General features: G+C 42.9%; 3 protein-coding genes and 1 long non-coding RNA gene across 6 annotated transcripts in view; 1 reads left to right on the top strand and 3 right to left on the bottom strand.

Moving 5' to 3' along the window:
• LOC111970254 (GTP-binding protein REM 1) overlaps positions 1-188 on the bottom strand; it is a 12,714-nt gene extending 12,526 nt beyond the window's left edge. Inside the window, exon 1 of the mRNA XM_023996896.2 lies at positions 41-188. The gene's annotated coding sequence lies outside the window, so the exon portion shown is untranslated. The remainder of the gene's footprint in view (positions 1-40) is intronic.
• Positions 151-24,078, top strand: LOC111970255 (uncharacterized). 2 transcript variants are annotated; one of them, XR_011480594.1, is made up of 4 exons: positions 151-239; positions 5,261-5,373; positions 5,598-5,678; positions 23,997-24,078. It is a non-coding gene; the product is annotated as an uncharacterized lncRNA (long non-coding RNA). The 2 variants fall into 2 exon arrangements; XR_002878089.1 differs by lacking the exon at positions 23,997-24,078 and adding an exon at positions 6,044-6,132.
• Positions 2,598-8,613, bottom strand: lg11h20orf96 (linkage group 11 C20orf96 homolog). Of its 2 annotated transcripts, none has more exons than XM_023996895.2 (10): positions 8,360-8,613; positions 7,968-8,145; positions 7,655-7,791; positions 7,073-7,231; positions 6,023-6,122; positions 5,513-5,670; positions 5,320-5,421; positions 4,883-4,969; positions 4,541-4,669; positions 2,598-3,035 (listed from the first exon to the last, which is right to left on the bottom strand). In XM_023996895.2, the coding sequence occupies exons 1-10, from the start codon at positions 8,414-8,416 to the stop codon at positions 2,994-2,996; spliced, it is 1,149 nt and encodes a 382-aa protein (XP_023852663.1). In that variant the 5' UTR covers positions 8,417-8,613; the 3' UTR covers positions 2,598-2,993. The 2 variants fall into 2 exon arrangements, with proteins under 2 accessions (XP_023852663.1, XP_023852662.1); XM_023996894.2 differs by having other exon boundaries at positions 4,551-4,669.
• LOC111970693 (purine nucleoside phosphorylase-like) lies at positions 8,841-10,702 on the bottom strand. Its single transcript, XM_023997474.2, has 2 exons — positions 10,141-10,702; positions 8,841-9,839 (listed from the first exon to the last, which is right to left on the bottom strand). The coding sequence occupies exons 1-2, from the start codon at positions 10,307-10,309 to the stop codon at positions 9,634-9,636; spliced, it is 375 nt and encodes a 124-aa protein (XP_023853242.2). The 5' UTR covers positions 10,310-10,702; the 3' UTR covers positions 8,841-9,633.
• Positions 24,079-24,117: the final 39 nt, after the last annotated feature.

The raw sequence follows: 24,117 nt of genomic DNA, 5'->3' as shown, positions 1-24,117 counted from the left end.
TTAGGCTAATTTATTTTTCCACCAATGGATAGATACTCACCCGTGCTGTAAATCCCGCTAAACGCATGTAGGCAATGCGCGCTTGAACACGCTGAGTGTTTTCAGCCGAGCGGGTCCTTTGATGATGCGCGTGCTTCGAATCAACCCTCATTTGATTTCCTCATTGCTGCTGCAACTTTTACCGTGTGCGAGTTCACTTTAATCTCATTGAAGAACACACCCCGACTACATGACGTGAAGTAAGTCACTTCCTGTTCTAAACTGTTAGTGTTCTCTCTCACCACAATGTTGACCTCCACAGTGCAGACATACTTAAAAGGTTGCTTTAATGTTTGCACATTGCCCACACAACTGCTTTATATACAAATCTAGAAAATTAAATTTCCTGAGGAAAATGTGGTGTGCTTGCTAGCTTGTTTGAAAGTATTTATGGTTGTGAAATAAGTTATAGTAGCGGTAGTTACCACAGTAGTAATGGTAATGACTGGTTATTTTTTTAAAGTAGGTAGATGTAAAAATGTATTGATTTATTGGACAGGATAGCCTGAACATGTAAAATATGGTTTAGTGTCTCTAGCTTATACAATTCAAAAGTTACTGTTGGTAGGTTAAATTGTGCTAATATATGAAAATGTATAAAGTTATAGTTTTGAAGTTAGGATAGCCTGAATATGAGAACGTTGGKTTGGGGTCTCTAGCTTGAATGGTTCAAGAGTTACTATTGGTGAGTTATTTTATGCAAATCTACAGTAATATAGTTATAGTTGATAAATGTTTTAAATAATTTGAAGTTGGGATAGTCTGAATATGTAAATGTTGGTTTGGTGTCTCTAGGTTGAACGGTACAAGAGTTACTGGTGGTGAGTTATTTAATGCAAATGTATAAAGTTATAATTGATAAACGTAAACCAAAAAATCAAGTTAGGATAGCCTGAACATTTTTTTTTTACCATTGAAGTCTATGGGCCTTTTTTTTCTCCATTGAAATGCATTGGGAGCTCATTTAAATATTGATATAGTTCCAAAAGTATAAATGCTGTTAAAGATATTTTATCAAGTAATCCGAGTTGGGCCAGTCTGGACATTTGGTAGTTGGTTTCATGTTAATAACTTAAATAGTTTTAAGCGCTAGAGTGGGTTAAAGAAATCAAATAATACTATAAAAGTACATTTCCTGAAGAAAATGTGGTGGGCTTGCTAGCTTGTGAAGAATTGATCGATAGGATAGGATAGCCAGAAGTTGGTTTGGTGTCTCTAGCTTGAACAGTCCAAGAGTTACTGTTGGTGCGTTATTTCATTCTATTTTATGCAAAACATTTTTTTTAGAGTTCATAAAGGTTTTAGAGTAATTGAAGTTTGGATAGCCTGGATGTTTTATAGTTGGTCTTCTAGTTTAATTGACCAAGGAGCAGGACCATTTTGAAAGCAACCACTGTATTCCTATAGGTTCTCATTCAAACCCATGTTAATTTATGCACATTCCAAAAAAAATGGTTATAGTTCCAAAAGTATAATCTAAGTTGGGCCAGTCTGAACATATCAACTTTGGTTTGGTGTTGATAACTTAAACAGTGTAGGAGGATATAGGTCTAGAATGTTGGGGAGGTTTACCATTCAAGTCTATGGGCCTTTTTTTGCCATTGAAATGCATTGGGAGCTCATGTAATATTGTTACAGTTCAAAAAGTAGAAATACTGTCAATAATATTTTCTCAAGCAATCTGAGTTTGGGCAGTCTGGACATTTGGAAGTTGGTTTCGTGTTAATAACTTAACTATTTTAAGCTCTAGAGCGGGCTAAAGAAATCAAATAATATGAGTATGAAAGAAATCTAGAGTTGTGCTTTGCCTTCAGCAAGCACACCTAAATATGGGGACAGGATGTGTTTTATCCTTACCTCCATGTCTATTAGTACAGTATTCTGTTTAGATTTGTCAAATCAAGCCCCAGTGTTGAACTCTTTATAAAGTACAGAAATATCTTCAAAGTGAGCCCAGTCTCCACTAAAAGCACTTGTAGCAGTATGCTGCATAGTTTGTTTGAGAAAAGCAGTACACACACATCTGTAAATCAGTTCTGTCCTAACACTGTGTGGGCAGAGTTCACACCCCTAGCCACAGACCAGAGCTCCTTCCCAGGAAGTTGTATTTTCTGAGGCTTGGCTGAATGTTTTCCAACTGAAAAAAATAAGTAATCAAACCAGTCGGCCGTACGATGGCTAGATGAAGGCCTTGCACTGAAAGCCAGCTTCTTTCCCACACTTAAGTAAATTATAGTCAGAGACCTGTAACTACAGTTACAGGGTCTGAGGAGATTTGTAAAGAAAGGGAGGGTTTGAAGTGGTTACTCTCACTGGGACACTTACTGTGGAGAAAAAAAGCAAACAGAACATATTCTAAATATTAAACAGGATTTTCTGTGGACCGGCACATTGAAGAATGTGATAATGGGCAGAAAATTAGATTCAACTGGCAATTATAGACTATCAATTATAGCTGAATGAAACCACACCAATAAACATATTATATGCTCATTGGAGAGGTTTTGATTCCACTGCACAAAAAAAGAGAGAAGAATGAATATGCAAAGGATTTGAAATTGAACCATGGAGTTATTTATTAGAAATGTTCACAAATGTTTATTGGCCCCAGTTGACTGGTATTACAATGCAGAACTTGTTTTAAGAAGATTGGGCACTGTAGTAGGAGAAGATGGGCACTGTAGTAGGAGAAGATGGGCACTGTAGTAGGAGAAGATGGGCACTGTAGTAGGAGAAGATGCGGCACTGTAGTAGGAGAAGATGGGCACTGTAGTAGGAGAAGATGGGCACTGTAGTAGGAGAAGATGGGCACTGTAGTAGGAGAAGATGGGCACTCAGTATAACAGAAATTCTGGGGTTGTGCCAAGAAGAGCCCAGCAGGTTTAAATGCAGCCGAGCGACACACAAGTCGTGTCTCTCCTAGTCTGTCACACATCTAAATGGGGAGCCACTCCTCACGAGGGATGTTTAAGGTCACCTCCATATCCGGGGTGCATCTGGAATGAACACGACACACATTTAGAACCTTAATGCACACTGAACACCTTTTCCTTATGTACATACGTAGTATGCATTTGGAAATGTTAATTGCTTGTGAAGGCTTAATGCCATAAGGAGGAAAGTAGTTTGGTGCCATTACAAAATGCCCTTCAGAAATGAAATGATGATTAAGTATGGGCTATTCTTGATTGGTACCTACACTCCTAATGAACAAATAAACATTGCACACAAAATTATACAGTACATGCACATCAAGTGTGTTCCCCAATTGACATCCTATGATAGATGWACTGTAGGCCACTTCAATTCTGATGTTTAAGACCTACATTTTCCATCCTAAAAATGGCCTATCTGAGTGAGAATAAATGAATGGAAAGTAACATCTCCCATTGCATCTCCCAACATCTCCCAGTAATTCTGAAATACAGAATAAACAAGCTGGCAGCCGTTTCCCTATGGAAGACTGTATCATATCACGGAAGAAAGGAAAAAAACAGGTACGTTTATTTAAACATACTTTCTCCCCAAAAGTGACTAGAGTGAGAGAAATTAGTTGTATCTGTGTGGACTCGCTATTTACCAGCCTGGAAAATGACGAGTTTGAATCAGTCAGAGTCAATACAGCTAATTCCAATTAGAACATCTGCACTTACAGTTCAACTTCATATTTATAGGTGCCTATTTTAGGATTAAAACACGTCAGTGCAAAAAAGTTGTCATTGCTAAGTGAGATTCAGGATGTTTACCAAAAGCATTGTAATTTCGCAATATCCTAATTCAACATTAAATCTCCCTTATATAAAATGTCACGTGAAATTAATGTATTCCCCAGAGGGGAACATTTTATGATTGAATATTTGATGAGTTGTAGGTATGAGGGATTTTCATGGTCTACAGCGTGGAGTGTCATCTTGCTTTGGAACAGGCTGGGGGGAAATTTGAGCACCTTATTAACCTTTAATGTCAGACTGGGATTCACTCCGCTCTGCTGTACTTCTTCATTTAAATTTAAGATGGCGCTACAAGTCTGTTTTCAACCCTGGGTTATATTAGATGGTGATACCCCATTACTCTTTCCGAGACATCGATTTTGATGGAACAAGGAAGAGGTTAAATTCCTGTCACATGTCTATTAGTTCTGTCTAGATGGTTTTGTGACACTGATAAGATGTTAGATAGATAAACAAGCCAACAGTTCAGTGGGTATCGACAGTATATGGTTGGTATTATAACATTGTCATACTCTTTGCTTGGAGTTCTCAATGTACTACTCTTTGGTAATAGTTTCTTAAAGAAAAGAAGGCAAGTAAATTATCATTAGTAATTGTTTTAGTTTTAGAGATGCACTTTAGACAATGTGTCTTCTTATTGATGGGTGTTTTAAAGCCCCCCTCAAGAACCTTTTCCAAAGCCAGATTGTCTAAAGTGCCCACCCTCATGGCATGGTGATATCACACAACCTATTAAGAGCAGCAGTGTACAGTAAAGTGCCTTCCATCACCTTGACATACTTATCTGATTTGGGGAAAACGTCTTGGAAGATGTCTTTCCTGATGTTGGTCCGTGATATTTGTAGTTCCTGGACACTCTTGATCAGCTCTCTGTTCTTATCTTCCAGCTCCGCAATTTCCTGAAATGTTGAAAGCATGAGTGAGTGACACAGAAAGGAAGAAAAAAATACTTTTTCAATTACAGTCATTTTCCGATAATGCCATGGTAAAAATAAAAACAGGGTTATTTTCACATGTTGATGATGACCTGTATGGAGTTAGAGTGAGTCTGAGTCCATTATCACTAGTTGAAGTATCAAATTGGTAGAAATTTTCATAATTATTAACCAAACCTTTTTGTGGATTCCAATTTCTTTTTTTATCGTCTGATTATGTGCGGCCATCAGTTTGACGACACAGGGAATATATGAAACATTTTGCTGAAAACAGAGAGAAAGGAGTAAAGCCATGACAAATGGTGTCAACATCTACCCCTGCCAATAAAGTCTGACTTTAGCTCATTACAAAAAACCTCCACTGTTATTTTCACCTATAATCCAGATACACTTCAGAAATAGACCTATGCTGATACTTACTGAATGTTTGTATAAAACATTTTAGCGGCAATTGAGAATCATTCATCCACAAAGAACTATAGACCTTTGTATCCTATGTATTATGTTTGTGTCGAGTGTGTGATAATAGATGTTTATTTTATTTTTTGTATATAGCAGTGCTGTGTGTCCAAGACAATTTCCCCTGAGGAACAATGAAGTAAATCCTATCCTACCTTAGCTATGACAGAGAGGACTTCCTGCTCTTCGTGTTGGGATCGTCTCTCCAGGTACACCATCTCTGTCTGGCACAGCAAGTTSACGTCCTCATTCTCATCCTGGAACCACAGGAATAAACAGCACACAACATATGAGACTACAGCCTATTGCGTTCTATTGGAGGAAGTTGCCATTGAGAGACCTGTTGACCTGCTGTGTCTCTTTGAGTTTCTCAATCTCTCTCTTTATCTCGGCAATGCGCAGGGCCTTGACGGGGTACTCTTTATCCTTGTAGGTCTTCAGGGTGTGGAGCTCCGCCTGGGCGTTCACCAGCTCTGCCTTCACCCCCCTCAGCTGCTCATGGAGACCTGGCAAGGTAACACATCAAGGGCTTACCCACAGACACTTCAATCATAAATGAGGGAACGGCCCTGCATGCAAACACGTCTTCCCTTTTGAGTTCCCAAACACCAATCGACCAGATTTTCCTTGCACTGTCACACATGCACACACACAACAATAATATTTAATATCGACATTCACACGCACATTTACTGTAAAACAAAAGAGTATTCATAATTTACAAGCACACTTGACTTACTGTACTACTATATTTGCTTATGATTTATAATTCTCACTCTGCCAAAGGCATCTCAATTGATAAAAACTGAACTTTTTGTTGCCTCTGCATAATACATTATTTATAATATCACCACTTACCCCAAAGTCTGTTCTTTGCAGCAGTCTCAGCCTCCTGGAGCTCTGTCTTGGCCTGCTCCATCTGACTGTGGCTCCAGCTGTTGAATGCAGCTATAGAACTCTTACAGAGAAACAGGGTAGACTTTATTTATTCAGGGTACCAATAATATGCTTTTATATAATGGTACAAATGGTGGTATTGGTTTACCACATTACAAGAGTCTTAGTACGTCTGAACTTCAAGGAGAATATCAGGTTCTGAGATAACATAAAGAAAGGTGCTCACACTGTTACAGCTGATGTTGCCCTATAGCCTAACTGACCGTTACAGCTGATGGTGATCTATAGCCTAACTGACCGTTACAGCTGATGGTGATCTATAGTCTAACTGACCGTTACAGCCTTGATGCGTGAGCTATAGCCTAAACTGACCGTTACAGCTGATGGTGATCTATAGCCCAACTGACCATTACAGCTGATGGTGATCTATAGCCTAACTGACCGTTACAGCTGATGGTAATCTATAGCCTAACTCACTGTTACAGCTGATGGTGATCTATAGTCTAACTGACCATTACAGCTGATGGTGATCTATAGCCTAACTGACTGTTACAGCTGATGGTGATCTATAGCCTAACTAAGCGTTTCCAAAACTCAGCCCTGGGGACCCCAAAGTGTGCACATTTTGTTTTTTGCCCTAGTACAACACAGCTGTTTCAAATAATCAAAGCTTGATGATGAGTTGGTTATTTGAATCAGCTGTGTAGTGCTAGGACAAAAAACAAAATGTGCACCCCTTGGAGTTTGGGAAACGCTGGCTTAACTGACTGTTACAGCTGATGGTGATCTATGTGTTGATACTCTGTTCTTCTATCATATCTACAGTATACTTGGTACTTATGTAGTTCTAGCATATCTAGAGAATACAGTTACATGTGAGTGCAGTAAAATAGACAGTGAGGTGCTTGCCCAATCTATTTGAGTGAGTACTAGGTACTAGGACACAAGTGTGTCCTGTCGTCAATGGAGCAGATATAGAGCAATAGAATGACATAGATTCTATGTACTCACCCCTAATTTGTCATGCCGGATGAGGAATTCCCTGGCACTGGACACTGACTGTCTGTCTGTACTGTCTATCTCCCCGGCCATACGGACGTTGCTCTCCTGCAGCAATGCACAGTGCTTCTCCAGCTCCACTAGGGCCTTCTTCCTCGACATAATCAGCAACTGAAAGTGGTTGTTATTTGTTTATTTACATGTAAAATTAAATACCTTTCCTATTTATGCAGTATTGTGTTTTAAGTGTAGATATTGTGGTCTGGTGCACACTTTATAACGTGTCTCTAAATCACACCTCCCTTGTACTTGATTGATCAATTAAGGTCACTGATTTGTTAGGAACTCCCCTCACCTGGTTGTCTTAATTGGACACAAATTAAAAGGAAATAATAAAAACTAGTAATAATTTTGACACAGCTGGTCTAAATCTATTACTGCCATGGATTATTTCTTATGGCGTATTACTCCCTCTAGTGGTTGACTGTGGCTATTGACTCAACATGATGACAGGAACGTCTACTATTCAATAGCTGAGGATTTTACTGATCACTTTTACTGATCACTTATTTAATATTTAATTTATTTAAATACGTTCAGTGTTTTGATATTTTCTTGTTTCTTCAAAGTGATGGGGTCCAGCTTCACTCTTTCGTTCCTCCTCCGTCGAGAGAGTCGTCCCATAGATGACACAGTGGACTCTTCATGGCCAGTGTTGGGGCGAGACTTCCCTGTCAAAGGCAAAACAGGAAGTCAACCATTTTAGTTAATTTCCCATTGACAATTTATGCCTTCTGCATCATATGAAGCTGGATTTTCATTCAGTGAATCTTTTCCTTCCAGCATGTGTCAACCTAATCTCCTCAATTTAACATATTTTACCTTCAAAGATGAGTTCATAGCTTACCTGGCTTGTCGGTTGTTGGGAAAAAGTTATGGGTGGCAGAGGTCCCACTCTCCTCTCTCCCTGTGGCTGGATAACGCTTGCTTGGTGAGCCAGTAGTCTTGTTGGGCAGTGGGGGCAAAATCACCCAGGGAGGGGGCTCTGTCTTGCTCCTGTTGCATCTCTCCCACTTGCTGTAGTCCTAAACAGATATTACTATGTATTGTGTGTGTGTGTGTGTGTGTGACTTATGTCTGTCTGTCTGCCTCTCTGTCTGTCTATGGTTCTGTCTCTATCTTGTATGTATGTATGTATGTATGTATGTATGTATGTATGTATGTATGTATGTATATATATATAATGTGTGTGTGTGTGTGTGTGTGTGTGTGTGCTCATCATCATGACAATGAACTTACCAATATCTTGAAATCTTCCTTCAGTGACTTGACAAGATGGTTTGGCAGTACATTCATTATGTTTTTACATCAATACCTTGAAAAAATTGATTCCAAAGCTGAACTTGCAGCATAATAAGTCATTCTAACTTTTGCAATATAAATACGACTTGCAACCTTGCAAATGTATCTTTAGCCTAGCTGCATAACATAAAAGTTACTCCGGAATGTTCTGTAACGCTTCTCTTCGTCATAGCAACCACATCGACGACGAAAAAGACCGCCACCTACTGGAACATGGACGAAGCTATGGACGAAACATTCTGGATTCGAATTTGGGTAACCGAAAAGGTTACACTGAGGGCAAATCCGGGAGATTAACATACGTAGTAGGCAATATTTTGCCTGTATTCATTTGTAGCGTGCATTTAGTCTACATACAAGTTCAACCATTTATTTGGAAAAAAAATTGTAAATACAAATTTAGCAAGTTGGTGTGACACCGAGATTTGCACTTCTCTGAAATGAGAACACAATTCTTCCATAATAGGTTTTTCAATGTGATAAAGCATCGCAGATTGTCGGTGCAATCCGTACTCAATATCCGACAAAAGTTGAGGAACAATACAATTAAAATACAGATTGTATTTTACATKAATTAAAATTAATCTATAAAACTATCTGAATATGTGACATTGATTTGTAATACATCAAGTTTCATCATACATAGAGCTGCATATAATCTTTCACTTTACAATGTTTTATCTTATTGTCTGTGAACAAGTATTAGCATACAATTGTGGATAGAAAGATGAGTTAATACAGCTGAAAAATAACAGGTTGTAAAAAGTTGTCCATTTGAGAGAACCTGTTAACAGAACAAATAAAAAATATACAACAGATAAACATCAGTTGTGATATCACAAAATACAAATGACAGTATGAAGTTACACAATTTTGTACAATATTTACAGACTGAACAGATGAGATTATTGTTGATTTAACCCAAACAATATTCAAGACAATGACCTGGGCACCATGTTTGCATAATAGGCCAGTAGCTGCAAGATTTTGAGTAATTTTGACAAATCCTCTTGAGATTCTTGTTGTGCATCTGAAATGGCACCCTATAGTGTACTACTTATAGGAAATAGGGTGCCATGAGCTCTGGTCAAAAGTAGTGCACTGAATTGGGAAAACTGTGCCATTGGCCGGGGTCGCTGTGGAATGTTGAATGTTTTCATCTTGACAAGTCGAAGGGTTTCAGTGTCTCATCTCATCTTGCTCTCTTCAGTTCAGACCGCGTTGTTGTTGATGTCCATCTGGCTGACCAGCGTCTGCAGCATTTGCGAGCGCAGTTTGCTGACCTCCAGAACAGCTTCGTGGTTGACTGACTCAGTGTCGTCATAGCTCTTGACCACCTTGTTGGTGATGAGAGAGAGGCCAAACACCCTCATGCCACATTGTGTGGCTACCACCACCTCTGGTGCTGTGCTCATTCCTATGAGGAGAAGAGGAGAGGAGAGAAGATAAAAACACCTACTGCTACTCCTACATACTAGAATGCATTAAAGTGGGGACCTTCATGTTTATGAAGTAATAAAAGTCTAATGCACAAAGCATATCTCAGATGTCTTATAAAATGTTGCCCTAAAATTATATCTTATCATGGCAACAATCACCAACCACTTAAATAGACAAATCTATCTAGCATGCACTGTTAGCAAGAGAACAAAAACAGATCTGGGACCATGCTAGAATCTATAATCTATCTGGAAGTGAACAAGTACTAGTTCTCTTACCCACAGCGTCCACCCCTAGTCTGTGAAGAAGTCTGGCCTCTGCGATGGTCTCGAAGTTGGGCCCTCCCACCATGCAGTAAACCCCCCCCTGGACAAATTGAGAGACGTCCATGCTCTTACAGAGGTCAAAGGCTATTTTCTGCAGGTCCTTGCCATACACACCAGACATGGGAGGGAACCGGGGACCAAACCTGGTCAACACAAAACATTATGAATGTGTTGTTCAAATATGTTCAAACAAGAGAATTGTGGCTAATGAAGCATGTAGGCTACTGAACCACAGCACTAAAGGGTTACACAGCACCAAGCGCTCTTAGAAGTCGTTTCTGGTATTTTGTCACGTTCGTCATAAGGAGTAGACCAAGATGCAGCGTGGTATGTTTCCATCCTTTATTTTGGAATAGAAAACATCAAAGAACAAAACAACAATACGAACCAACGAAACGTGACGCTAGAATAATGCTCACAGGCAATTATACATAGACAAGATCCCACAAAACACAAAGGGGAAATGGCTGCCTAAATATGATCCCCAATCAGAGACAACGATAAACAGCTGCATCTGATTGGGAACCATAACAGGCCAACATAGACATATAAACACCTAGATGACCCACCCTAGTCACACCCGACCTAACCAACATAGAGAATTAAAAAGCTCTCTATGGTCAGGGCGTGACAGTACCCTCCCAAAGGTGCGGACTCCGACCGCAAAACCTGACTCAATAGGGGAGGGTCCGGGTGTGCATCTACCGTCGGGGGTGGCTCCGGTGCGGGGCGAAGTACCCACTCCGCTTGTGGACATGTCGCCGGAGGAACTGGACTGTGAATCGTCGCCGGAGGCTCCGGACCGTAGATCGTCGCCGGGGATTCCGGACCGTGGTTCGTCGCCGGGGACTCCGGACCGTAGATCGTCGCCGGGGACTCCGGACTGAGAACCCCSGCTGGAGGCTCTGGACCGCAGACCGTCGCTGGAGGCTCCGGACCGCAGACCATCGCTGGAGGCTCCGGACCGCCGACCGTTCGCTGGAGGCTCCAGACCGCGAAACGTCTCAGGAGGTTCCGGACCGTGAAATGTCTCAGGAGGTTCYGGACCGTGAAACGTCTCAGGAGGTTCCGGACTGTGAAACTTCGCCGGAAGCTCTGGACTGGGAACTGTCGCCGGAAGCTCTGGACTGGGATCTGTCGCCGGAAGCTCTGGACTGTGGAGGCGCACTGGAGGCCTGATGTGTGGGACTGGTACAGGTGGCACCGGGCTGATGACACGCACCTCAGGGCGAGTGCGGGGAGGAGGCACAGGACGTACTGGACTGTGGATGCGCACTGGAGGCCTGATGCGTGGAACCGGTACAGGTGGCACCGGGCTGATGACACGCACCTCAGGGCAAGTGCAGGGAGGAGGCACAGGACGCACTGGACTGTGGAGGCGCACTGGAGGCCTGATGCGTGGGACCGGTACAGGTGGCACCGGGCTGATGACATGCACCTCAGGGCGAGTGCGGAGAGGAGGCACAGGACGTACCTGACTGGGGACACGCACTTCAGGGAGAGTGCGAGGAGCAGGCACAGGACGTACCTGACTGGGGACACGCACTTCAGGGAGAGTGCGAGGAGCAGGCACAGGACGTACCTGACTGGGAAGGCGCACTTGAGGGAGAGTGCGAGGAGCAGGCACAGGACGTACNCGCACTTCAGGGAGAGTGCGAGGAGCAGGCACAGGACGTACCTGACTGGGAAGGCGCACTTGAGGGAGAGTGCGAGGAGCAGGCACAGGACGTACTGGTCTGTGGAGGCGCACTGGAGACCTGGTGTGTAGAGCTGGCACAGATGGTGCCGGACAAATGACACGCTCCTCAGGACGAGTATAGGAAGCTGGCACAGGTGGCATCGGACGACTAACATGCTCTTGAGGACGAATGCCGTGCATACTACGCCAAACCAATAGCTCTCTCGCTTCACTCTCCTCCAATTTGTCCAACAACTCCTCGAAGGTCTTTAACTCTCCCATCCATTCACTCTCCTCCAATTTGTACAATAACTACTCGGTTTCTGACTCACACCTCAACTTCACCGACCACTCCGTGTGCCCCCCCCMAAAAAAATTTTTTAGGCTGCCTCTCGGGCTTCCGTCGTGGCCGCGAACCCCGGTGTCGTTGTTGTCCTTCCTTCGCCGCTTTCGTCTGCTTCCATGGAAGGCTTTTGTCTCCTGCCATTATCTCCTCCCAAGTCCAGGATATCTTTATCTCATGGATATCCTCCCAGGCCCAGGATACCTGCTCCTCCTTGCCACGCTGCTTGGTCCGTTTGTGGTGGGATCTTCTGTCAGGTTCGTCATAAGGAGTAGACCAAGATGCAGCGTGGTATGTTTCCATCCTTTATTTTGGAATAGAAAACATCAAACAACAAAACAACAAAACGAACAAACGAAACGTGAAGCTAGAATAATGCTCACAGGCAACTATACATAGACAAAATCCCAATAAGCACAAGGGGGAAATGGCTGCCTTAACTTCTTATGGCTGCAGGCGCAGTATTGAGTAGCTTGGATGAAAGGTGCACAGAGGTGCCCATAGTAAACTGCCTGCTCCTCAGTCCCAGTTGCTAATATATGCATATTCTTATTCCTATTGGATAGAAAACACCCTGAAGTTTCTAAAACTGTTTGAATTATGTCTGTGAGTATAACAGAACTCATATGGCAGGCAAAAACCTGAGAAGTTCCACTTCCTGTTTGAATTTTTTCTGAGGTGGCAGATTTTCAACCAAGCTCTCATTGAAATTACAGCGAGATATTGATGAGTTTTCACTTCCTACGGCTTCCACTATGTCAACAGTCAATTTAACTTTGTCTGATGACTCTAATGTGAAGGGGGGCCGAAGGAGACAGGAATGAGTAATCACTGCCACGAGCTGACCATGCTTTCACATGCGCGTTCACATGAGGAGGACCTCCGTTCCACCGCTCATCTGAAGTCAATCTAATTCTCCGGTTGGAACGTTATTCAAGATGTATGTTAACAACATTCTAAAGATTGATTCAGTACATCGTTTGACATGTTTCTACTGACTGTTACGGAACTTTTGGACATTTCGTCACGTTATAGTGGACTATAGTGACTTTGGAAATGTTTACCAAACGTGCTAACCAAAGTAGCTAATTGGACATAAATAACGGACATTATCGAACAAATCAAGCATTTATTKTGGACCTGGGATTCCTAGGACTGCATTCTGATGAAGTTCATCAAAGGTAAGGAAACATTTATCATGTATTTTCTGGTTTCTGTTGACCCCAACATGGCGGCTAATTTGGCTATTGTTCTGAGCTCCGTCTCAGATTATTGCATGATTTGCTTTTTCCGTAAAGTTTTTTGAAATCTGACACAGCGGTTGCATTAAGGAGAAGTATATCTATTATTCCATGTGTATAACTTGTATTATCATCTACATTTATGATGAGTATTTCTGTTGAAACGATGTGGCTATGCAAAATCACTTGATGTTTTTGGAACTAGTGAATGTAACGCGCCAATGTAAACTCAGATTTTTTGTTATAAATATGAACTTTATCAAACAAAACATGCATGTATTGTGTAACATGAAGTCCTATGAGTGTCATCTGATGACGATAATCAAAGGTTAGTGATTAATTTTATCTCTATTTCTGCTTTTTGTGAAAGCTATCTTTCGCTGGAAAAATGGCTGTGCTTATTGTGGTTTGGTAGTGACCTAACAATCGTTTGTAGTGCTTTCGCTGAAAAGCATATTTGAAATCGGACACTTTGGTGGGATTAACAACAAGATTACCTTTAAAATTATATAAGACACATGTATGTTTGAGGAATTTTAATTATGAGATTTCTGTTGTTTGAATTTGGCGCCCTGCACTTTCACTGGCTGTTGTCATATCGATCCCGGTAGCGGGATGCAGCCATAAGAAGTTTTAATATGATCCCCAATCAGAGACAACGATAAACAGCTGCCTCTGATTGGGAACCATAACAGGCCAACATATACATATAAACACCTAGATGACCCACCCTAGTCACACCCCGACCTAACCAACATAGAGAATAAAAAGCTCTCTATGGTCAGGGCGTGACATATTTTGAGGTTGTTTGTGGTAATTAGTTAGTAGGACCCATTATAAAGTGGGAACCACTGACCTAGACTAGAAGATCTCACTCACTTGTCATCATTGGGTCCATTGAGGGGATTGAGCCCAGCCAGGCCAGGGAAGTTGATGTGATCTTTGATGATCATGATGTCCCCAACCTGGTAGCTGTCTGCCAGTGAGCCTGCTGCATTGGTCACAATCAGGGTCTCGAACCCCCAAGAGCTTAAATACCCGCACAGGAAAGGTAGTCAGAGAGAGAAAGAGAGAGCGAAAGAGAGAGAAAGAGAGACAGAGAGAGAGAGAGAGATAAGGAGAGAGAGAGACAAGGAGAGAGAGAAAATTATAGTGTTAACCCAAAACAAGTTGCAACACAACACAGCTCACCCCAAATTCTGCCACCACAGGTACGTCTCAAATGGTACCCTATTCCCAAACAGTGCACTAGTTATAGTGCACCAATCTATGGGCGCTAGTCAAAAGTAGTACACTATGTAGGGAACAGGATGCAATTTGGGACATAGCAATGGACTCAGTTAGCTATCCTAAAGGGGGAATCGCTTATCTACAATCTCATCAATCTCATCAATCTGAAGAGAGTCAGGAATAGCCTAGCAATGCTCTACAGTAGTTATACATTATGTTGACATGCATGAGAGCAGAGCATGTCAACACTGTGTAGCAGAGCATGTCAACATCATGCAGGTTTTTTCATCTAATGAACAAATGCAGAGCTGTGGCTGTGGAAAAGTGTGAATTTCTTCTGTTTCTCATAGCCTTTCAAGGTCCTGATAAAGGCCTGGTGGGATGAAGCGTCATGCTTATAATCTTAAAATAATAATATTAAATTGTGAGTGAGAGTGTTTCCCCCTGTATTCATTTTTTCTCTCTAATAATGCTCTAGGTTCATACCATTTAAAGGCCAGCCATAGAGCATACATATTAGGAACTATGTCAATCCTCCGCTAACATTCCTCCTCAAGAAAAAAAAAAAGTGGTGTCATTTTAAGTGGAACTGAAACACTCAAATCAACCAACAATATTGTTTTACATGTCAATGTTAGGTTACCTTGTTGAATGTGATGTTATGAAAATGCTTTTAGAACATAATATTATACATTTTTCAAGCGCCTCACACAAGTTGAGAGAGATGTGGTCACAGCCATATTGAAACAACGTTATGGGAATGGTAGAGCTTCCGTGAGACTACTTTGCTCATGGCTTTTCGATCAAGACTCTGATCAAGAAGTGATTAAACTAAAACTACCAATTTGAGATGGAAACCCATAAAATACTAACAGGCATGTTAACAAGCCTGTATAGTATGGTCAAAACTGCACTTGCATAACTTTTTGGCTCATTCAGCTATAGGCTACATTACAATGATTTTTCACATTGGCAGGGGCATCGGATTTACTGTTACTCGACATTAGCAAGCTAGCTAAATGCACGATGTCCACAATAACAAAGCATGTAGCTAGCATCGAATAAGCATGTAAAGTCCAGTCAAAAACCCAGTTGCACATAGTGCCCTCCAAGCTCAGGGCCCTAGATCTGAACCCCGCCCTGTGCAACTGGATCCTAGACTTCCTGACGGGCCAACCCCAGGTTGATGAAGGTAGGCAACAACCAATGCTCTGCCACACTGATCCTCAACACGGTGGATCAGTTCCCTCTTGTACYCTCTGTTCATCCATGACTGCATAGCCACGCACGTCTCCAACTCAATCTTCAAGTTTGCTGACGACACAACAACGACGAGACAGCCTGCAGGGCTGAGGTGAGAGCCTTGGCGGAATGGTGCAAGTAAAATAACCTCTCCCTTGATTGTCAACGAGGAGGTGATTGTGGACTACAGGAGACAGCAGAGAGAACATACCCTCATCCACATCAACATGGATGCAGTGGAGAGGGAAAAAAGATTCAAGTTCCTCTGCGTGCACATCACTGTGGACCTGGAATGGTCCTTCCACATAGACAGCGTGGTGAAGAGGGCGCAACAGCGCCTCTTTAACCTCAGGAGGCTGAAGAAATTTGGCTTGGCACCTAAGACCCTCATGCACCATCGAGAGCATTCTGTTGGGCTGTATCACCGCCTAGTACGGCAATTGCACCGCCCGCAACCGCAGGGCTCTCCAGGGGGTGGTGAGGTCAGCCCAACGCATCACCAGGGGCACAGTGCCTGCCCTCCAGGACATCTACAGTACCCAGTGTCACAGGAAGGCCAAGAAGATCATCAAGGACCTGAGCCACGGCCTGTTCAGCCTGCTACCATCTAGAAGGCGGAGACAGCTGAGACCGAGAGACTGATAACAGATTCTCCAGGCCATCAGACTGTTAAACAGTCATCACTAGCCGGCCTCCACCCAGTACCCTTAGTCACTGTTACTAGCCGGTTACCACCCGATACTCTACCCCGCACCTTAGAGATTGCTGCCCTATATACACAGAGTCCTTGAACACTGGTCACTTGAATAATGTTTACATACTGTTTTACCTACTTTATATGTATGTACTGTATTCTAGTCATGTCTTACCCTATATAACTACTGTTGTACACACCTTTTCTGTTCATATATTGTCCATACTGTCTATACACTCCATTATCTATATAACATCTACTGAACAAAAATATAAATGCAACATGTAAAGTGTTATTTCATGAGCTGAAATAAAATATCTCAGAAATTTTCCAGACGCACAAATTTGTTTACATCCCTGTTAGTGAGCATTTCTCCTTTGACAAGATAATCCATCCACCTGACAGGTGTGGCATATCAAGAAGCTGATTGAACAGCATGATCATGACACAGGTGGACCTTGTGCTGGGGAGAATAAAAGGCCACTCTAAAATGTTCTGTTTTGTCACACAATACAATGCCACAGATGTCTCAAGTTTTGAGGGAGCGTGCAATTGGTGCAGGAATGACCACCAGAGCTGCTGCCAGATCGTTTAATGTTCATTTTCTCTACCAACGTCGTTTTAGAGAATTTTGCCTCACAACCGCAGACCACATGTAACCACTCCAGCCCAGGACCACCCTATTTGGCTTCTTCACCTGCGGGATCGTCTGGGAACAGCCACCCGGACAGCTGATGAAACTGGGTTTGCACAACCAACATTCTTTGGCACAAACTGTCAAAGGCCATCTCAGGGAAGCTCATCTGCATGCTTGTAGTCCTCGCCAGGGTCTTGATTTGACTGCAGTTTGGAATCGTAACCGACTTCTGTCGGCAAATGCTCACCTTCGATGGCTGAAGTGTGCTCTTTATGGATGAATCCCGTTTCAATGGCGTCGTGTTGGTGAGCAGTTTGCTGATGTTACCGTTGTGAACAGAGTGCCCCATGGTGGTGGTAGGGTTATGTTATGGGCAGGCATAAGCTACGGACAACGAACACAATTGCATTTTATCGATGGCAATTTGAATGCTCAGAGATCCTGAGGCCCATTGTCGTGCCATTCATCCACCGCCGTCACTTCCTGTTTCAGCATGATAATGCACAGCCCCATGTTGCAAGGATCTGTACACAATTATTGGAAGCTGAAAATGTCCCAGTTCTTCCATGGCCTGCATCCTCACCAGACATGTCACCCATTGAGCAGGTTTGGGATGTTCTGGATGGACGTGTACGACAGCGTGTTCCAGTTCCCGACAATATCCAGCAACTGCTCACACCCATTGAAGAGGAGTGGGACAAGATTCCACGGGCCACAATCAATAGCCTGATCAACTCTATGTGAAGGAGATTTGTCACGCTGCATCAGGCAAATGGTGGTCACATCAGATACTGACTGGTTTTCTGATCCACGCCCCTACTTTTTTTAAGGTATCTGTGACCAACAGATGCATATCTGTATTCCCAGTCATGTGAAATCCATAGATTAGGGCCTAATGAATTTATTTCAATCGACTGATTTCCTTATATGAACTGTAACTCAGTCAAATCTTTGAAATTGTTGTATGTTGCATTTATATTTTTGTTCAAGTTTGAACACACCTATTCATTCAAGGGTTTTCTTTATTTTTACTATTTTCTACATTGTATAATAATAGTGAACACATCAACACTATTAAATAACACATATGGAATCCTGTAGAAACCAAAAAAGTGTTAAACTAATTAAAATATATGTTATATTTGAGATTCTTCAAAGTAGCCACCCTTTGCCTTGATGACAGCTTTGCACACTCTTGGCATTCTCTCAACTAGCTTCACCTGGAATGCTTTTCCAACAGTCTTGAAGGAGTTCCCACATGCTGAGCACTTGTTGGCTGCTCTTCCTTCACTCTGCGGTCCGACTCAGCCCAAAGCATCTCAATTTGGTTGAGGTCAGGTGATTGTGAAGGTCAGGTCATCTGATGCAGCACTCCATCACTCTCCTTCTTGGTCAAATAGCCCTTACACAGCCTGTATGTGTGTTGGGTCATTGTCCTGTTGAAAAACAAATGATAGTCCCACTAAGTGCAAAACAAATGGGGTGGAGTATCGCTGCAGAACGCTGTGGTAGCCATGCTGGTTAAGTGTGCCTTGAATTCTAAATTAATCACTGTGTCACGGCCATTGTAAGAAGAGGACCAAGGCGTAGCGTGGTGAGCGTACATTTTCTTTTTATTAGAAAAGACGCCGAACAAAACAATAAACACTACAAAACAAACCATGAAGCTAAAGGCTAAGTGCCATAAACAAAGACAGGTGGGAAAAGGCTACCTAAGTATGGTTCTCAATCAGAGACAACGATAGACAGCTGTCCCTAATTGAGAACCCTACCCGGCCAAAACATAAAAATGCAAATAATAGAACATAGAATACCCACCCTAACTCACACCCTGACCAAACCAAAATAGAGACATAAAAAGGATCTCTAAGGTCAGGGCATGACACACTGGCAGTGTCACCAGAAAAGCACCCCCACACCATCACACCTCCTCCTCCGTGCTTCACGGTGGGAACCACACATGCGGAGATCATCCGTTCACCTACACTGCGTCTTACAAAGACAAGGCGTTTCTAACCAAAACTCTCAAATTTGGACTCATCAGACTAAAGGAAAGATTTCCACCGGTTTAATGTCCCTTGCTTGTGTTTCTTGGCCCAAGCAAGTTTCATCTTCTTATTGGTGTCCTTTAGTAGTGTTTTTTTGCAGCAATTCAACCACGAAGGCCTGATTCACACAGTCTCCTCTGAATAGCTGATGTTGAGATGTGTCTGTTACTTGAACTCTGTGAAGCATTTATTTGGGCTGCAATTTCTGAGGCTGGTTACTCTAATGAACTTATCCTCTGCAGCAGAGGTAACTCTGGGTCTTCCTTTCCTGTGGCGGTCCTCATGAGAGCCAGTTTCATCATAGCGCTTGGTGGTTTTTGCAACTGCACTTGAAGATACTTTCAAAGTTCTTGAAATGTTCCACATTGTCTGACCTTCATGTCTTAAAGTAATGATGGACTGTTGTTTCTCTTTGCTTTTTTGAGCTGTTCTTGCCATAATATGGACTTGGTCTTTTACCAAATAGGGCTATCTTCTGTATACCACCCCTACCTTGTCGCAACACAACTGATTCCATACATGTTATTTCATAGTTTTGAAGTCTTCACTATTATTCTACAATGTAGAAAATAATAAAAAAATAAAGAAAAAACCTTGAATGAGTAGGTGTGTCCAAGGGTTTGACTGGTACATATATATATACACTGCTCAAAAAAATAAAGGGAACACTAAAATAACACATCCTAGATCTGAATGAATGAAATATTCTTATTAAATACTTTTTTCTTTACATAGTTGAATGTGCTGACAACAAAATCACACAAAAATTATCAATGGAAATCAAATTTATCAACCCATGGAGGTCTGGATTTGGAGTCACACTCAAAATTAAAGTGGAAAACCACACTACAGGCTGATCCAACTTTGATGTATGATGTAATGTCCTTAAAACAAGTCAAGATGAGGCTCATAGTAGTGTGTTGGCCTCCACGTGCCTGTATGACCTCCCTACACGCCTGGGCATGCTCCTGATGAGGTGGCGGATGGTCTCCTGAGGCATCTCCTCCCAGACTGGACTAAAGCATCCGCAACTCTGGACAGTCTGTGGTGCAACGTGGCGTTGGTGGATGGAGCGAGACATGATGTCCCAGATGTGCTCAATTGGATTCAGGTCTGGGGAACGTGCGGGCCAGTCCTTATCATCAATGCCTTCCTCTTGCAGGAACTGCTGACACACTCCAGCACAATGAGGTCTAGCATTGTCTTGCATTAGGAGGGAACCAGGGCCAACCGCACCAGCATATGGTCTCACAAGGGGTCTGAGGATCTCATCTCGGTACCTAATGGCAGTCAGGCTACCTCTGGCGAGCACATGGAGGGCTGTGCGGCCCCCCAAAGAAATGCCACCCACACCATGACTGACCCACCGCCAAACCGGTCATGCTGGAGGGATGTTGCAGGCAGCAGAACGTTCTCTACGGCATCTCCAGACTCTGTCACGTCTGTCACGTGCTCAGTGTGAACTCCTTTCATCTGTGAAGAGACAGGCGCCAGTGGCGAATTTGCCAATCTTGGCGTTCTCTGGCAAATGCCAAACGTCCTGCACGTGTTGGGCTGTAAGACAACCCCCACCTGTGGACTCGGGCCCTCATACCACCCTCATGGAGTCTGTTTCTGACCGTTTGAGCAGACACATGCACATTTGTGGCCTGCTGGAGGTCATTTTGCAGGGCTCTGGCAGTGCTCCTCCTGCTCAAAGGCGAGTAGCGGTCCTGCTGCTGGGTTGTTGCCCTCCTACGGCCTCCTCCACGTCTCCTGATGTACTGGCCTGTCACCTGGTAGCGCCTCCATGCTCTGGACACTACGCTGACAGACAAAGCAAAACCTTCTTGCCACAGCATGCATTGATGTGCCATCCTGGATGAGCTGCACTACCTGAGCCACTTGTGTTGGGTTGTAGACCCGTCTCATGCCTACCACTAGAGTGAAAGCACCGCCAGCATTCAAAAGTGACCAAAACATCAGCCAGGAAGCATAGGAACTGAGAAGTGGTCTGTTGTCACCACTGCAGAACCACTCCTTTATTGGGGGTGTCTTGCTAATTGCCTATAATTTTCCACCTGTTGTCTATTCCATTTGCACAACAGCATGTGAAACTTATTGTCAATCAGTGTTGCTTTCTAAGTGGACAGTTTGATTTCACAGAAGTGTGATTGACTTGGAGTTACATTGTGTTGTTTAAGTGTTCCCTTTATTTTTTTGAGCAGTGATATTATATATATATAATATTATATATATATTATATAATATATATAATTATATAATATATATATATATACAGTGGGGAGAACAAGTATTTGATACACTTGCCGATTTTGCAGGTTTTCCTACTTACAAAGCATGTAGAGGTCTTAATTTTTATCATAGGTACACTTCAACTATGACGAGGACGGAATCTAAACAAAAATCCAGAAAATCTCATTGTATGATTTTTAAGTAATTAATTTGCATTTTATTGCATGACATAAGTATTTGATACATCAGAAAAGCAAGTACTTAATATTTGGTACAGAACCTTTGTTTGCAATTACAGAGATCATACGTTTCCTGTAGTTCTTGACTAGGTTTGCACCACCACTGCAGCAGGGATTTTGGCCCACTCCTCCCTACAGATCTTCTCCAGATCCTTCAGGTTTCGGGGCTGTCGCTGGGCAATACGGACTTTCAGCTCCCTCCAAAGATTTTCTATTGGGTCAGGTCTGGAGACTGGCTAGGCCACTCCAGGACCTTGAGATGCTTCTTACGGAGCCACTCCTTAGTTGCCATGGCTGTGTGCTTCGTGTCGTTGTCATGCTGGAAGACCCAGCCACGACCCATCTTCAATGCTCTTACTGAGGGAAGGAGGTTGTTGGCCAAGATCTCGCGATACATGGCCCCATCCATCCTCTCCTCAATACGGTGCAGTCGTCCTGTCCCCTTTGCAGAAAAGCATCCCAAAGAATGATGTTTCCACCTCCATGCTTCACGGTTGGATGGTGTTCTTGGGTTGTACTCATACTTCTTCTTCCTCCAAACACGGCGAGTGGAGTTAGACCAAAAAGCTCTATTTTTGTCTCATCAGACCACATGACCCTTCTCCATTCCTCCTCTGGATCATCCAGATGGTCATTGGCAAACTTTCAGGACAGGCCTGGACATGCACTGGCTTAAGCAGGGGACCTTGCGTGCGCTGCAGGATTTTAATCCATGACGGCGTAGTGTGTTACTAATGGTTTTCTTTGAGACTGTGGTCCCAGCTCTCTTCAGGTCATTGACCAGGTCCTGCCGTGTAGTTCTGGCTGATCCTCGCCTTCCTCATGATCATTGATGCCCCACGAGGTGAAATCTTGCATGGAGCCCCAGACGAGGGTGATTGACCGTCATCTTGAACTTCTTCCATTTTCTAATAATTGCGCCAACAGTTTTTCCTTTCTCACCAAGCTGCTTGCCTATTGTCCTGTAGCCCATCCCAGCCTTGTGCAGGTCTACAATTTTATCCCTGATGTCCTTACACAGCTCTCTGGTCTTGGCCCATTGTGGAGAGGTTGGAATCTGTTTGATTGAGTGTGTGGACAGGTGTCTTTCATACAGGTAACCGAGTTCAAACAGGTGCAGTTAATACAGGTAATGAGTGGAGAACAGGAGGGCTTCTTAAAGAAAAACTAACAGAGTCTGTGAGAGCCGGAATTCTTTACTGGTTGTAGGTGATCAAATACTTATGTCATGCAATAAAATGCAAATTAATTATTTAAAATCATACAATGTGATTTCTGGATTTTGTTTTAGATTCCGTCTCTCACAGTTGAAGTGTACCTATGATAAAATTACAGACCTCTACATGCTTTGTAAGTAGAAACCTGCAAAATCGGCAGTGTATCAAATACTTGTCTCCCCACTGTATATATATATATTCACACACTGAGGAGGAGGGGTGACGCTTGATTAGTGCATGATTGAGAGATGACCAGGGGAAGGGTGAGGGTTGATGAGGACGAGGAAGTTCCTAATATGGTGTGTGTCTTAGTAGTAATATTTGCTCCCTGAGTGGACAGTAACAGCTGTTATTTTTCATCTATTTGTGCCAATTGGGATGTGCGATTGTGCGTTAACACTTTTTTCATTGTTTCTCGATACTGATCGCTGTGATATGGTACTGACCTTACAGAGTGAGTGTGCCTCATACATGTGGAAACGGCCCTGCATGCAAACACACGTCTTTCCTTTTAGCTCCCCAAACACCAGTCTGCCAGCGTGTCCTTGCACTGTGAAGCCACACACACACACACACACACACACACACACAACACACACACACACACACACACACACACACACCACAACACACACCACACACACACACACACCACACACACACACACACACACACACACACACACACACACACACACACACACACACACAAACATCCAAAAAAACATATTTAACGTCGCCGTTAAACTTGTTCACTATGTTTAAAGCTGACTGTTCTATTTTCATAACAAAGATTCAATTAATGTCATCATGGCCATTGTGTTGTGTTAGGTATATTATGTTGATCATTGTTGTCTATCTGATTGTAACAACCAGTGTATGTTACACAAACTTCTGCCCTTGGTCCATGTGAACATTCCCAGTCCCCATATCTCTCTCTCTCTCTTTCTTTCTTCTTTCTTCATATACATTTTTTTTTCTCACCTGTGCTCTGTGGGAACCCAGGGATGTCGGAGTAAGGAAAGGAGTCCTGGCACTTGAGAGCATCAGCCAGCATACCCAGTCCGGAGCCACAGATGATGGCCACTTTGGGCCTGTGCTGGTTCTGAGATCTCTCTTCCTTGTG

The sequence above is a fragment of the Salvelinus sp. IW2-2015 genome, linkage group LG11, assembly GCF_002910315.2.
Source record: "Salvelinus sp. IW2-2015 linkage group LG11, ASM291031v2, whole genome shotgun sequence".
Lineage (NCBI taxonomy): Eukaryota > Metazoa > Chordata > Actinopteri > Salmoniformes > Salmonidae > Salvelinus > Salvelinus sp. IW2-2015.
This window is presented reverse-complemented; position numbering and strand designations above follow the sequence as displayed.

Bases quoted from the DNA above. Each gene is read 5' to 3' on its own strand.
- LOC111970693 (XM_023997474.2), bottom strand. From the start codon at position 10,309: ATGTCTGGTGTGTATGGCAAGGACCTGCAGAAAATAGCCTTTGACCTC. The intron at 9,840-10,140 runs GTAAGAGAACTA...TTCTCCTCATAG, and splicing joins ACTAGGGGTGGACGCTGTGG to GAATGAGCACAGCACCAGAG.